The sequence below is a fragment of the Taudactylus pleione genome, unplaced genomic scaffold (assembly GCF_031769625.1).
Source record: "Taudactylus pleione unplaced genomic scaffold, aTauple2 ptg000707l, whole genome shotgun sequence".
NCBI classification, from domain to species: Eukaryota; Metazoa; Chordata; class Amphibia; order Anura; family Myobatrachidae; genus Taudactylus; species Taudactylus pleione.
In genome coordinates, this window is record NW_028285109.1 from 9,841,979 (window position 1) to 9,857,880 (window position 15,902).

The following is a 15,902-nucleotide window of genomic DNA, read 5'->3' on the forward strand; positions in this document are numbered from 1 at the left end:
AACGGGGGAGGGAGGGGGTAGGGTTAGAGGAATGCAAGCGTGTCTGACCATTTAAGTGCTGTTTCATGGGCGTGCATAAATTAGTAATTGTGATCTCTTTAGCAGCATATTCATGTCAGGAGAGCTGCAGAGAGTCTGCGGCTGGTCAGACCTGCTGCATAAGAAGCGTGGCTACCTGCTGTGCATCGATGGTACCGATGTTTATGCTGTTGCACAACGACGTACTGATATGAGAAGGCAGCCGTGGGCGTCCCTATGCTCGGATATGTTTTGCAAAGCATTAGCATATTTTAGCAACTGCAATCTAATAATGCAAACTGCAGTTGCGTTTGCATTATTGTCTATCTCTGAATCAGGCCCTAAGATCCCAAGTCACTATTGTGGAGATGTATTGAGGCTGTAAAAGCATCACTCAATTCAAGAAGGTCTGTATTTCTGTTTAAAGTGGCAGTTTCCACTGAAAGAAAATCAACAGGAGCAAACAGCAAGGAGCTAAGTGCCTGATTCACTACGGATCGCTATTCTGCTTATACGCATGCACCACAGTTGCTAATATCAGCGGTGATATGTAAATATTTGCATTTGCATTGCAACCTGACATAAGGACACCCACTTCCCCTTACTTACATCCGTATACTTGGCCAACAAAGAGAAACAATCGGTAACATCCGACCCATACACACAGTTAATGCAGGTCAGACCTCAATCAGGAATTGCTTACTTCAGCGCACACTATGGAGGCGTCTGTTATAACAGTGGCTAATTTATGCACACCCCTGCAGTGGTGCGCCTGCGTTCTCCCGACCGCCCCTCCGTCACCACCCACAAACGGCACATCCTGTCAATCACTCTGCCATGGGTCTGTGTAGCCTTTATTATCGCTGTCCCGATAGCAGTGGCTAGTTCGCACACACGCACTGCGATTCATACGCAGTATGCTACAATCGACTGATTGCGTACATATAAGCAACTGCGTTCCTTGCCGAATCACGCCCTAAGTCGCAAGCCATCATCCAGACTCTCCTTTAACAATAGAAGAATACAAGCAGAGCAAAAATAAGATGTAAGAAACCCCTTCCTTTACACCAGGAGATGTAGGTTTCCAGACACTGTTAGAATTCCTGGCAGAAAGCACATGAAAGTCCTTGGCAAGATGTTCTCCATCTTCGAGATGGCGTGATTGTTCCAAGCATAAACACTACAATATTCTTGGCCAGTCCGGTGCCACCAAAATACCTGAATGGCTTCTCAGAGAAAATTCCTAATGTGTCCTAATGACATGGTACCTACAAATAACACATTTGGATCCCTTGACTTGGAGCAGAGGTGCTACAGCTTGTGGTTCAAGTCATCATCTAGCTGACACAGCCTGTCAACTATTTACTGGAAAACTTAAGGGTGAATGGACAATTCCCCAGAGTTAAAGTCCTGTCTGCTGAGAAACTCATTTTCACAGTTCTCCGCCAATGGCTTGAACATTGTATTCCTCCCATTGCATCATACTGCTGCTTTCTCTCAATTCCAGAGCACTTTCGGAGCTCTTGCTGCTGTGTCATTTGGCAGACTTGCCAGTGTGGAAAGCCCACAAAGTGATAACTGCAGGTAATGGATGGCACTGACCCCAAGGGCCCAGTATCAAGGGAAGGCTGTTGTCAATAACGCTGGTCCACTCAGCTTCCCTGTGCAGTGTGTGGGACTGCAGTGACAGACAGCCTACACCTGCACCCACTATTCCCATAAAGGTGCCAGGAGTCTGATTTATGTATCTATCACTCATGCAGACCCAGAAGACAGGTAGCTTATGGCTAGCAATGCTCTGCATTCAGTTTTTCTTTCTTAAATAGGTTTTTCAAGCATTGCAATATTTCTAAAGTAGTAGATAGCAAGAGAGGGATACAAGAAGCACCTGTAGTGAAGATGAACAAACAATATAAGACACCCAATAAAATGAAATGCTAAGCTATCCGTCCATTTATATTATGCATAGCATCAGTATATTCAGTAAAGTTTGAATCTCCTCCTTGGTAGTTGTTCCAGAGCTAGTTCTGGTGGGTGTACTTTCTACATGTCCAAAGGTGTAAGGCTTAGTTGACTAACAGACAGTCTGGGGCAGACACGATATTTGCAGAATCAAAGTTGAGAGAAGACCACCAAGTACGACTGCAGATGGCAATGCAGTCTTGGAGAAACCCACCTGGGCTAAATAATTTTTCCAAGCCACTGCAAATCTTATTCAGGTTGTAATTCATCCTGAGGAGGAGAACTAGGAGGTTGATCCTTCTATCTAGCCACTCACTACTTCAGGTACCAAACATGTTTAGTTAGGCCTTCTTGTCTTATCTCTACAGCAATTTGGCAATTTGAGCTTAGGAAAGGGCTCGACAAATCCCGGGGGGCCAGGTTGCCATGGCTACCAGATTTTGCTGCCTGGCTACCAGATTTTGCAGTGAGGGAGGAAGCAGATCCTCATCAGCTCTGGCAGGGTTTCATGCCTATAGTATTGCGGTGTTCATATCATGCACAGGAGTATATGTGCTGAGTGTCGCCTGCGGTGACTGATGTGCCTGTGTCCATGCCGGCATGCGCTGACTACTCCTCTCCATCCTGGCCTGCCCTGATCCCTGCTGTCTGTCCCAGTCTACGCTGATCCTCCTGTACGTCCCAACTGTCTACTGTCTTCTATCTCCGGCTGCATAGAGCTCTCAGGTATTAGGGTCTATGCGTGGCCAGGGATTGTGGAGCAGCTTCAGAGGGATAGTGGTATGACCATGAGGGGAGGGGTTTTTGTTGAACTTTCTGGCACCATTGTTTTATGTGAAATGTGATCCATTATTACTGGAAGGTGGAGCAGGGGAGCTGTGCAGAGCAGTGAGGGGGCCTCCATGTTACTGTATCCATTCAACTGTGACCATTTTGTGGAGTAGTATAGTGTGTATAACACACAGAGCTGTGCTTATTACTCACTCCTGTAATTTTTTTGGGGGGGCGGTGGTCTGGCTCCTACAATTTCATCCTGGCTCCTAGATGTTAGAAACATTTGTCAAGCCCTGGCTTAGGATATGGCCAGACCTTTAAAATACTTCAGTGTAGATTTACTAAAGGTTGATTTTCTGTTGATTTTGAAAATCAGAGATTTACTAGAGTCAAAACCGACTAAAAATCGACCCAAAAAGCGAACGTGGGTCAAACATCAATACTTGTACATAGCCAAATCCATAACCAGCCCTGGACCATTCAGCCTATGGATATGGATTTGGGAGTGGACCCCATGCCATGTTAAACCTTTGAAGCACTGCACAGATCATAGTGATCTGTGCAGTGCTTCTTGTTTGGTGGGGTTTGCAGTCGTGTTTTAGGTTGTATTTGCTTTCAGATTTGAACTGAAAGATCATATATAAAGAAAAATGTACGAGGCACTAAAAAGAATATGTAAATTAATAGAGCAATAGAATTTGAATAAAAATATTGCAAAGATAAGATGCCAATATAACAGCTTCTTGGTTGAACACCAAGTGGACTGTTATTGGACAAGGCATCTGAAAGCGGTTCTAGTAGATGCCAAGTCAAAAATCTCATCTAGCTTTCCTGTTCCCTCCAGTACCAATGCTTCCAAGGTTACTAATAAAGATGAAAGATAGAGTGTGGGTCAGGCGATTCTTGTGGCACTGAATTGCCCAAGAAGATTGTGATACATGGATGTTCTCAAAACAGCAACAGCCTGCCGGTCCTCCTCCAAAGAGACTGCTACATATACTAGCCTACATATATTCCTCCTTTAGCTCCTTGGACGCTAAGCTGAGTCTTGACAGCTTTACAAAATCCTCCAATTGAACCCTGTCAAATTAAAATGTTTCACATGATAATAGATATCTGGAAGGTGAAAAGAGTTTCAGAGCCCCTTCACGCTGCTCTCTATACATTAGATTTAATTAACACAGGACTCTGTGTCCTTCCCAGGGCCTTTTTGATGGGCGCTCTGCCTGGCATTTTTCTTACAATGCCCAGAGCCGGCTCGGCTTGCAGAGTGCATTGGTGTTACTAAAACCAAAAACCATGGCATAAATGTAATGCAGGAACTGAATGTGTGAAACATTATATAATGGATCTGTTTCAGCCTTACACTTCGCACTGTGACCATTGACCAAGCCCCTTTGTCTGAAGCACGTAATTGGGAGTAATTACAAGTTTGGTGTATGGACTACAAGTGGAGTTATAGCTGTTTGTTATTGCTTGGTTTCTCCAGGACAGAAAATGCCAGTGTTCGTAAGAGGTTGGTCTCTGCCACGATGATGCAGGCAGCATCTACAGGGTATACCCTTCACTCACTTTCTCTATAGGTTTCACCTCCAAAGAGGTTAGATTTGGGTGAAAGGTTTTGTGTACAGTTGCTTCAGAGCGCTCCCTCCCGTGAGGACAGTTTTTGAAAGTAAACCCTTTATGCTCCTAATACTTTCAGTTGTCTTTTGTGGGGGGACATTGTCTTCCTTCTTTCTCACTCCCTTTTATTTAATTACTCTTTCTATTGTTCTATTGGGCCGAGCTAAAAAAATAACCTGTATCCAAGCAACTGGCGGACATAATGGGGAAGGGAGCTGATATTTCAGCAAGTGTTTTTTCCTCTTAAGACAGCTAAGCTCATGCCTGCACCTCTATAGCTCATGATGCCAGTGCCCTCCAATGGATTTTGAGAAAAGAAGGTCATGGAAGTAGAAAATCCTATTTGTTTTACTTTTCCTCTACAGAAGTATTTATAAACAAAAAGCAGGTCTTTGTGCTGAACGGATCTTGCATGTCACTAAATAAATCTATTTTGCATTATAAGTGTTGGATTTGCATTATAAGAAGCAGAACATTATTAATTATGTTATAAATAGCACAGTTTACACTTTTCTCAATAAAAAGTATTTTGTCAAGTCATTTGCTACTGTATCATATAGCTCAATAAAACTGTATCGCATGCCAACTAGAAAATTCACCCTGGTGGTTGGTCTGCAGGGGGCAGGCAACCGGTCTTCCAAGATTCATGGATGGAGAAATAGGTTTAGCCCCAACATCTATATAAAAAAAAAGTCTGTCTGTCTTTATGCACAGCCAGAGTTTTGGACCTAGCTCCACCAAATTTGGCACGGTGGAGAAGTTTGAAGTTTTTTCGTAGGTTTGAACTTTGACAGTGCCACACATTCTCACACAATCCCGAAAAATGGGGACACACTTAAATTACACAGGTTCTGTGGCTGGCTCCAGTGTAAATTGGCAGTCTGCCAAAAACCTGTGTGAAAGCTACAAAAGTGTATTTTTAAACTCACAGTCTGAGCAACTGTCAAACTTTATAACTCATGCAAGTTCATATTAAATCCAGAGATGGGACCGGATTCAATTAGAGGCGAAAAGCCGCGATCCGTGAAAAAGTTTTGCCTATTGCCGCTTTTCGCCTGCTTGCATCTTATTTCCAAATTCATTTCCAGGACCAACTCGCCTAAGCGGAAACTCAATGCACTGAAACAGGCGGAAAAGTTTCTCCAATGAATGGTAGGCGGTAAAAAACTGATTTGTGGTTACTTACTGTTGAATCAGGCTGGGGGACACTGGACCATGGCATTGTCGATTGGGGCTGGAGAAGGCACTTAATGACATTGTAGCTTTAATCGTAGCTCCTCCGCCCTGCAATCCCATCATGCCAGTACTTCTTTAAAAGAGCCCGGAGAGAAGTAGCAGGAACCCCATGAAAATGTTTTGAGAACAACTAAACCAATCCAGTAGGGAAAAGACCGGTCAAGAACCCACCATCTCGCAGGACTGAGCGTGAGGGAGGGAACGCAGTGTCCCCCAGCCTGATTCAGAGAATGGTGTGGGTCCCCTGCATTGCTTTGGTTGGACTGCTTCAGGGCATCGCATTATAACACATTCTTTCTTTTTTGCACTATTTTAACACTTTACTGTTTGGTTTTATTATATTTGTATTTTCACCTTTCCATGCAGCCATAGCTGCTCTTATCTTTCTTACTTCACATTTCACTTTTCTCATTATGGGGATGCCTTGGGGTGGCTCAGCTGCGCCGATTTAGGGGTGTCCTGCGCTCTGAGACTGGAGACAGACCCTTGGACAGACCCAAAACAACAGTCTGGGAATCCAGAACTAAAAACCCCGCCAACTGAATGGCGCGCAGCAGCAATCAGGTGGAAAGGATAGGCGGTCCTATTTGGTCGAGACCGTGCAAGCCCACGCATGGTCCTACCTACTGAAGTTGCTAATGGGGTCCCCCCACTTGCATCGACACGCAGAGGATTCCTCCAAATAGATGATATAGTTGTGATGTTGCACCCTGCAACTCCAGAACCCGAGTGTGAGATACCTTGCTGGGAAGTTAACTCCCTAGGGGGAACAAAGCCCTTGCCAGAGATGAGAGAAACCCCAAGTTTGCCCATGGCCTGCACCAGCTGCTGCCCACGTAGTACTGCTATTGAGCACATCTGCCCACGCAGTACCCCAGCTGCCTACGCCAGGGTTAGTATATCTTTGGAGTGCGGGAGGAAACTGGAGCACCCGGAGGAAAACCACGCCAGCACAAGAAGAACATACAAACACCACACAGTTAGGCCGAAACGGGAACCGAGCCCACAACCGCAGTGCTATGAGGCAGTAATGCTACCCATTACACCCTTCCTATACGTGTTGCCCTTCCTATACATGCAATTGCCCCGCAGGCAACTGCTCGCTACTTCCCACCTGGGAGTAAACAGCGGCCCAAATATTAGGGCCGCAGTAGGAAGCAAACCCAAAGCGCCATGCGGCGAGGCCGCAACGCCAACCATTACCCATACACGTCGTTAGGGTAGCAGATAGATCTTCTTTAGTGGACATACCCTGATCTAATAAGTTACTGTCCAACTGCATCAGTCACCTATACATATAGGGCATCTGGTGATACAGAGACGGGACGTATCAGATCTTAAATGATAAGAATACTAGATCTGAACCCAGGACAATTGCATGCTGAGCATAGCGCTTTAGTCCCCAGAGCTCCTTGAAGTTATGACCCTCTGTTTACAGAGTGGTGTGCTTGACGTGGTGAGCCACCACCCGATGTACATCATGTAACCAAATACAATATATACACAGTAGTTAGGAAAGGATAAATACAGGCAAAAGGGGTAAAAATCCTTCCAGGGAACATTGAGCAAAGGATAGGAGTTGTGCAGCACCGCAGGTGCCTGTTCATCCCGGCTGTCTGCTGTTTCTCGTTGCCGGGGGGGAGATCAGGCTGGAAGCTCCGCCCCCTTTCTCCGTGCTAAAGGCATACTCCGGTGAAGCCCGGCTGACCGGTGTAGACTCTGGCATTCGTACTTCCCTGTGAGGAGAGCCGCTGCCAAAACAAAAGCCCGGTACAATTAAATGCGTAGGGGAGGCAGACAGCTACAGGCTCCACCCTCCCTATGCCGCGGCTTGTCCAAACAAGTGCTACTCCCGTCTGGTGAAAGCACTTGTGATGCTCAAACAAAGCTACCTGTGAGGGCGCACTTCCGTAATGGAGCAGCCCTCATGAAACTCTCAAGATGGTGCCGCCATCTGGGACAGCACTGCCGCCCTGCAACCTCTAAAATGGTGCGAGCACGCACTGTCCCCGGGTTCAGGCGGCCTCCATGGGGGGTGGTCCCGCCGACAAGCACCCCCCCCATGCCAGAGCTAGATAGTGGTGAGCTGTATCACAGCTCCCGCAGCTGGTCGCACTCACACTGTGCGCTGCTACAAGCAGCGCACATTACCTCAATTAGAAAAAAAAAACAAAAGTGTTAAAAAATAAATATAGCTGCCTACGTGGGCTGCGTAGCAGCTCATCCAAAGGTGCCCTATCTCCTCAGGCACTTAAAGACGACTGGCATGATGGGATTGCAGGGGGGAGGAGCTAGGATTAAAGCTACAGTGTCATTAAGTGCCCGCTCCCCCAACGACAATCCCATGGTCCAGTGTCCCACAGCCTGGATGATAGAGAAAAGTGCAAAATCTCTATTTGGGGGTGCAAATGTGGGGAATTGATTAAGAACCCTTTGGACAGCCCCATAAAGGATAAATCAGCAAAAAAAATTACCTCAAAACACCCCAAAAAAAGACACGTCATTTTTGGGGGAAAAAGAAAAAAGTGGGGGGACAAAGATAAAAAGCAGTGAAATAGGTTTCTTGGGGGGCTGTATAGATGGGGCAGGTGTTTTTAGGATTGCAGGTGCATGCAGCAGGTGGATTTTTCTAATTTTTTAAAAGTGCACTTTAGAGACACAAAACTATGCTAGCGCCCAATTTCAAGTACCCCAAATTTGACTGGACTATTTATTTTAACTAAAAAAATACTGTTTTCTATCATTCTTCACCACTTTTGCAAATATGCTTCTAGAAAGCTTATAACACAACTTATGAACACAAAGTACTTTTATTAGGGTTAATAGTACACATCTGTAATGATTTCCACTGTCAGTGCATCTTATTTTAGGGTACAGACTGATTCCCCCAATCTATTCAGTACTTTCCACCTGTTATGCATTCGCCTATTTGCGTTTTCGCCTGTTCTGTAATTCTTTTTTCGCGTCCATATATATTAGTCAGCCCTCTGGTTGCATGCAAGGGCGCATCTAGAACTTTGGGGGCCACATAGCAAGATTTTAAAAGGTAAAAAAACACATACATTTGCCCCCACACAGAGCCCATTCATGTTATGCCACACAGAGCCCATTCAGGTTATGCTACACAGTAGTACCCTTTATACACCTTATGCCACATAATGGGCCAAATGTACTAAGCTCTGAAAGTGTTAAACTGCAAAATGATAAACCACCAGCCAATCAGCTGCAAACTGTCATTTTTCGAACACAGCCTGTAACATGACAGTTGGGAGCTGAGTGACTGGTACTTTATTAGTCTCCAGTTTAACACTTTTCAGAGCTTAGTACATCTCCCCCAATGCTTTGCCCTTTACAGATTATACCATATAGCAGTAGTGCCCCATATAACACATTATTCCACACAACAGTAGTGCCCCTTACACATTATGCCATACAGTAATGCCCCTTGCACATTATGCCTCCCCCCAGCAACTCACTTCCCCGTGTCCCTCCAGCAGCATCTTGCCACCCTTTGTGTGCCATCGGCTGACACACGGGGGCAGCTCGGCGGCCATGACTGGAACGGCCCACCTTGTGTGCATGACTGGGTGCAGGGGGAGCGGCGGGCCACAGAGGCAGCTAGGGCAGCATAGCAGACGCACCCCTTGCACCTACGGTAGTTACGCCACTGTTTGCATGCATGTTAGCAAACAGTGAGGTCCTTTTCAGGAACAATGGAATGGGGTCATAGGCGAGGACAATGTACACAAATAAAGGCTGCAGGTGTACTTCAGGGTCCAGTCTTCAACCGGGGCAACGCCAGGTATCCAAGCCAGTATATAATATACAGTTTCCTATGGAGGAACGCAGCAGTTTCCTCCATGGTGCAAGAACTTTTGCCTACACTTCATTTGTGTAGATCCACCATAGATTGCCTAATTAAATCATGGTAGAGTGTAGTAAACATATTGCACTAGCAAAAGACCTAATCAAGGTGGACTTCCAGACAGCTGCACTTATTTTATTCTACGTTAATCTGAAATTTTATTATGGAATATATACAGTCAGGTGCATAAATATTGGGACATTGACAGAATTTTCATATTTTGGCCTCTATTCACCACCACAATGGCTTTGTAATGAAACAAACAAGATGTGCTTTAACTGCAGACTTTCAGATTTAATTTGAGGGTAATTACATCCAAATCAGGTGAACGGTGTAGGAATTACAACGGTTTCTATATGTGCCTCCCACTTTTTAAGGGGCCAAAAGTAATGGGACTATCAACTCAAAAGCTATTTCATGGACAGGTGTGGGCTATTCCCTCGTTATTTCATTATCAATTAAGCAGGTAAAAGGTCTGGAGTTGATTCTAGGTGTGACATTTGCATTTGGAATCAGTTGCTGTCGACTCTCAATATGAGATCCAAAGAGCTGTCACTATCAGTGAAGCAAGCCATCATTAGGCTTAAAAATCAAAACAAACCCATCAGAGAGATAGCAAAAACATTAGGTGTGGCCAAATCAACTGTTTGGAACATTCTTAAAAAGAAAGAACGCATCGGAGAGCTCAGCAACACCAAAGACCCGGAAGACCACGGAAAACAACTGTGGTGGATGACAGAAGAATTATTTCCCTGGTGAAGAAAAATCCCTTCACAACAGTTGGCCAAATCAAGAACACTCTCCAGGAGGCAGGTGTATATGTTTCAAAGTCAACAATCAAGAGAACACTTCACAAGAGTGAATATAAAGGGTTCACCACAAGATGCAAATCATTGGTGAGCCACAAAAACAGGAAGACCAGATTAGAGTTTGCCAAACAACATCTAAAAAAGCCATTACAGTTCTGGAACAACATCCTATGGACAGATGAGACAAAGATCAACTTGTACCAGAGTGAAGGGAAGAGAACAGTATGGAGAAGGAAAGGAATTGCTCATGATCCAAAACATACCACCTCATCAGTGAAGCATAGTGGTGGTAGTGTCATGGCGTGGGCATGTATGGCTGCCAATGGAACTGGTTCCCTTGTATTTATTGATGATGTGACTGCTGACAAAAGCAGCAGAATGAATTCTGAAGTGTTTCGGGCAATATTATATGCTCATATTCAGACAAATGCTTCAGAACTCATTGGACAGCGCTTCACAATGCAGATGGACAATGACCCGAAGCATACTGCAAAAGCAACCAAAGAGTTTTTTAAGGCTAAAAAGTGGAATGTTATGCAATGGCCAAGTCAATCCCCTGACCTGAATCCGATTGAGCATGCATTTCACCTTATGAAGACAAAACTGAAGGGAAAATGCCCCAAGAACAAGCAGGAACTGAAGACATTTGCAGTAGAGGCCTGGCAGAGCATCACCAGGGATGAAACCCAGCGTCTGGTGATGTCTATGCGTTCCAGACTTTAGGCTGTAATTGCCTGCAAAGGATTTGCAACAAAGTATTAAAAAGTGAAAGTTAGATTTAGGATTGTTTACTTTGACCCATTACTTTTGGCCCCTTAAAAAGTGGGAGGCACATATAGAAACCGTTGTAATTCCTACACCGTTCACCTAATTTGGATGTAATTACCCTCAAATTAAATCTGAAAGTCTGCAGTTAAAGCACATCTTGTTTGTTTCATTTCAAAGCCATTGTGGTGGTGAATAGAGGCCAAAATATGAAAATTCTGTCAATGGCCCTCATTCAGAGCCGCTCGTTAGCGGCAGTACGCTCGTTCCGAGCGATGTTTGCACATCTGCGCATGCGTACGGTTTTTAGTACGCATGCGCGAACCAGTCAGTGCGGCCAAAAATCGTTTGTACGCTATATAGCGAGTGCCTGCTATTTTGAGTGACAGAATGAGGCGTATGTGGGTGGTAACAGGGGAAGGGGCTTGAAAATGGGGAGTGGAGATCCGAACGCAGGCGTGCTTAAAGGTCAAAACAGGCGTATTATGGGTGTGCATAATTAATACAGCAGCGTCATTGACCACGTCACTGGGTTATTTTCTAGCCAGAACTGCTCGCAAATTTGTGGTAGCAAACACCAACCACAAGAATAGCGAGCAGTTCATACGCTGGTCGATGTACTCGATTAATCTAATAAATAGCGGACATGACGTATGGTGCGAGCGGCCAGGGGGCGTTTTTAACAAATAAACGAGCGTATGTTTTGCACGCTCGTTCAGACTTAGAGGCGTGAACAGACTGCAATTTGCGAACGGATCATTTGAATAGCCACCCCTTGTTTTTGAACGAACGACCGCAAATAGCGAACGGCTCTGAATCAGGCCCAATGTCCCAATATTTATGCACATGACTGTATATATATATATATATATATATATATATATATATATATATATTCATGAAACTTTACAACTCTATATACTCCGACTTACCTTCCCATTCATCTTTGATCTGGTTTCTGACATTCAGATTGATGGTGACATCAGCTCGGACTCGGGTAGGCCAGTTCTCGCCAATGTTCGGCTTGGCGACCTCCACCACTGAGAAAGCCACTATAGGTTGTGCCATGCGAGCCCAACCACCAAAAACCAAGCCACCATATTCCGATTGCCTGTATGTAAAATTGTGCACAGTTACTAACCTATCCAGTATAGTCATGTATATTTGAGATCTACTTATTCATGTACATCTGTATACATACAGTTTAAAATATAATCAATCCTTCACAGAGTCCTTTTTATCATCTGCGCTACATCACTGATATAAATACATTAACAAAATACCTACCCTGCCCCCAACAGTATTCAGTATTAGTAGGGGAATCAGGGAGGAGGCCGCAGTAGAGTGATGTAGCCACGTGATGACATCACTTATGATGACAGCGCACCACTAAACTACAATTATAAAATGTTTGTAGTGCAGGGAATAGTGGCAGGAGTTATAAGTCCCTAACTCCCCCATCACTCTCATTTGAAAGGGAGGAGTTCCTCATTTCAAACTAGGTGCCCCCATGTAAGTTATTGCCTGTTATTAATATGATCCCCAGGCAATAGCTCCCCCCTCTGTATCAAAATAAAGAAAGTCCATGTGTGGGGGAAGATTTTATATGATGTGACACCTTAGTAATTATTACCTGGTGATCACCAGACAGTAGCATTCTGCACTAAGAAAAGCATTATGTATTCAGCAGATGGATAGGGCATTAAACGTGCTCTCTCACCCATACTGGCACCCGCACACTCAAGGGCACCCTCGGTGAAAAGACAAAATATAGAACCCAGATTTTTTTTTTTCAAATAAAACTCTTAATTGGTTTTCAGTTTCTGGAAATATTTCCTCATACACACTGTATGTCTCTTGAGTCCTAGTATTCGGCTATTAAAGATATGTTTACAGTTTGTATGCCCTCGCTGCTTTCAAATATATGCAGCCAACAGAAAATATCAGGAAAATTATAAAAATTTAAAAAATTATCAAAAAAGTGTGTGTTATCAAAACGGTCCTAATAGCATTGCCCATGGACATAATTACAAAGTTCAAAGCATCTGGTCTCCCTGGGTAGCCCAAGTAGTCCCCTCCGTAAAAGAAGCCCTCATTAGGATCCATGAGCAACCAGACTTTCCCCTCTCCCCCACCACTCCCCTTCTCCTTACTAATGGATCAACGTCATTCTCCTCCTAAACTTGTGCTTCCGACCAGGTACAGCATGTTAGTAACTGCTTGTTTTAGTCAGCCTGTCTTGTTATCATGCTACTGCTTTATCTTTTCAATCTCAATGTTCAATTACTGTAAATCAGAGGTTCCCAAACGTGGTCCTCAAGGCTCCTCCCCAACAGGTCAGGTTTTAGAGCTATCCATGGTTGAGCAAAGGTGTTAAATCAAACTGACTGAGGTAGTAATTAAGTCACCTATGCTCAGCCATGGATATCTCTAAAACCTGAACTGTTGGGGACCCTTGATGACCGCGTGTGGGAACCTCTGCTGTAGATTATGACGTTTGTTCCCCCTCATCCCACCCTAGCAATGGTATTTTTTGAAGTTTCAAAGTCTTCCAGAAAAAGAAGGTATCATTTTTGTTGCTGTTGGAATGTGATCAGCACAAAAAGTGGCAAAACAGGCCCAGCACCGGGGTGAGAAAATCCTCAGCGGCAAAGGGGTTAATAGGATGCTATTACTGCAAACAAAATACTATTACCTATTAATATAATTAAACAACACTTATAGCTGTAATATTTGTGCAACTGTCACAGAGACGAATAGATGAGAGAGAACAGTCATCTGTCCTAAGAATCTGGGTATCAGAATAGAAAAAAAATATTAGGATATGCAATAAAGTAGGTAATAGTAATATGATGGGCGGTGCAGGAGATTTTGCCTCCTTGCTTAGAATAGCAGAGCTGAGCTGTTGAGCTGTGGAAGAGTTACAGATCAAAAGACATGCAAGCTCAGCACCCTGAAATAGCCATGAAATATGAAACATCAGCCATAGTTTAAGTTCCAAGTCGTTACTCTACATTAGCTAGGGCAACTGAGGGATTTGTACAACTCTGTGTGCCAAGGAACGGATGATAACATGTCATTAACCATTCACTGTGCAGGATCAGGAACACTTAGCATTTCAACTGCCACCCTAAACCCTCATCATTAGCACAGTCATTGCTGACAGGAGGCGGCAGGGGAATTGTTCCCCACCAGTAAGAGGACTGATGTTCCCAATTCCTGCTCTCATTACTAGGTGGCAGGACGTATTTCAAAGGACTGTGACCTTGACAGCCCTCCTAAAACTTACCAACAGTCTCAGCCTTTGCCTACTGGACATCACAGTAATCCTCTACGAGGCAAGATAGTACTGTATTGTTTATGTTAAGAGAATGGAATTGCTTTTTTTGACTGTCTATTTTTCAACATATAGTGTACGAACAATAAAAAAAGATGAGATCAGGAACGTAAAACAGCTGCTATATAATAAAATGACTACATTTCATTTTCACTACTGAAGAAATACAGCAGTACCCAGTGAGAGAGAGAAAAGTGAGACATCCAAGGTCCATTGTTTCTTATAATAGAACTGACAGTGGCAGGTGGGGAGTTTGACTGGGGCGGTACACCTGTCAAACCGTAACGCAGGTGTCCTAAGGCGAGCTCAGGGAGGACAGAAACCTCCCGTGGAGCAGAAGGGCAAAAGCTTCTAGTTCATAGTCAGGCAAAGGGCACAGGTGTGATTCAGTATAATGTCTGTAGGACTCGTGTAAAATGAGAAACAAGAACTATGTACCATACGAGAACTTGCACTATTATTAATATTTATTTATATAGCACCAACAAATCACGCACTGCTTCAAAGTTTACATGCTAGCGTCAATTTATATGAATATTAATAGAAAAGGCAATTTGTGGTATTAATAATGAAGTCAGTCCTGATTGTAATCTCTCACAATCACAGTACTGGAACTATATTGTACTAGACTGTATACGTAGGCACTGAGCCACGGCTCTATTTAATTTTATCCATGTATGTGTAATTATATAAATATAATAAAGGACCGGAAACTCTGTTATATTTGGCATATGTGTGACGCTGTTAATTATAGATTTCTTAAACCGTCTGAGCATTCTTATGAGGATAAAGAGAACGGCAGCACAATACATCACCAGGATGAGAAACAAGCTCCAAGCTGTTGCTTACCAGGGCTTCATGCGGCACACAATGTCCTCTATGTCCTGCCGAATCTCATATGTAGACTCTAGGCGAAAGAGGTTGAAGTTGCGTAGGAGGTAATCATGGAGAGTGAGGAACTGCAAGTTCAGCTTCGGCAGTGCCAGGCACCCTGATAAAGAGAACAGGGGATTATCAAGCAACCCAGCCCTAAAGCAAAGAATGATAAATCTTACATTCATCATGCAAGGCTTTTGTGCACCATCGAGTAAGCAAATGATGGTCCCTCAGTGTGAAGGGTTTATTCACTAGTCAAAAACTTGAAAAGACCACCGCTTACCGTCATGTTTAAGGCCAATATTTTAAAGGGCAATGCTTATTTTCCTATTAAAAGCATTGTCCTTTTAAATTTCGGCTTAAACATGACAGGAAGTGGTTGTTTTTACAAGTTGCCGATTACTAAATAAACCCTGTAATACCAATTTTAGAAGAAGAAAGCATGATGGTCTGGGGCTCTTTTGCTGGATCCCAAGTAGGAATCTTGCACAGAGTTACTGCCACCCTGAACAAAAAGGGCTACCATGGCATTTGCAGTGCTATGCAATACACTCTGGTCTTTGCCTAGTTAGGCAAGAGTTAATCCTACTGCAAGAGAGTGACCTAAAACATACCTTTAGGCAGAGACATAACCAGT

The 15,902-nt window shown here is 44.0% G+C and overlaps 1 protein-coding gene across 1 annotated transcript in view; it reads right to left on the reverse strand.

Annotated features, from left to right (window-relative positions):
* Positions 1–15,902, reverse strand: part of AQR (aquarius intron-binding spliceosomal factor) — a 169,904-nt gene that overhangs the window by 100,859 nt on the left and 53,143 nt on the right. The window contains exons 16-17 of the mRNA XM_088456488.1: positions 15,239–15,380; positions 11,985–12,163 (exon numbers count right to left, since the gene is read on the reverse strand). Coding sequence (XP_088312614.1) covers positions 11,985–12,163; positions 15,239–15,380 — 321 coding nt within the window. The remainder of the gene's footprint in view (positions 1–11,984; positions 12,164–15,238; positions 15,381–15,902) is intronic.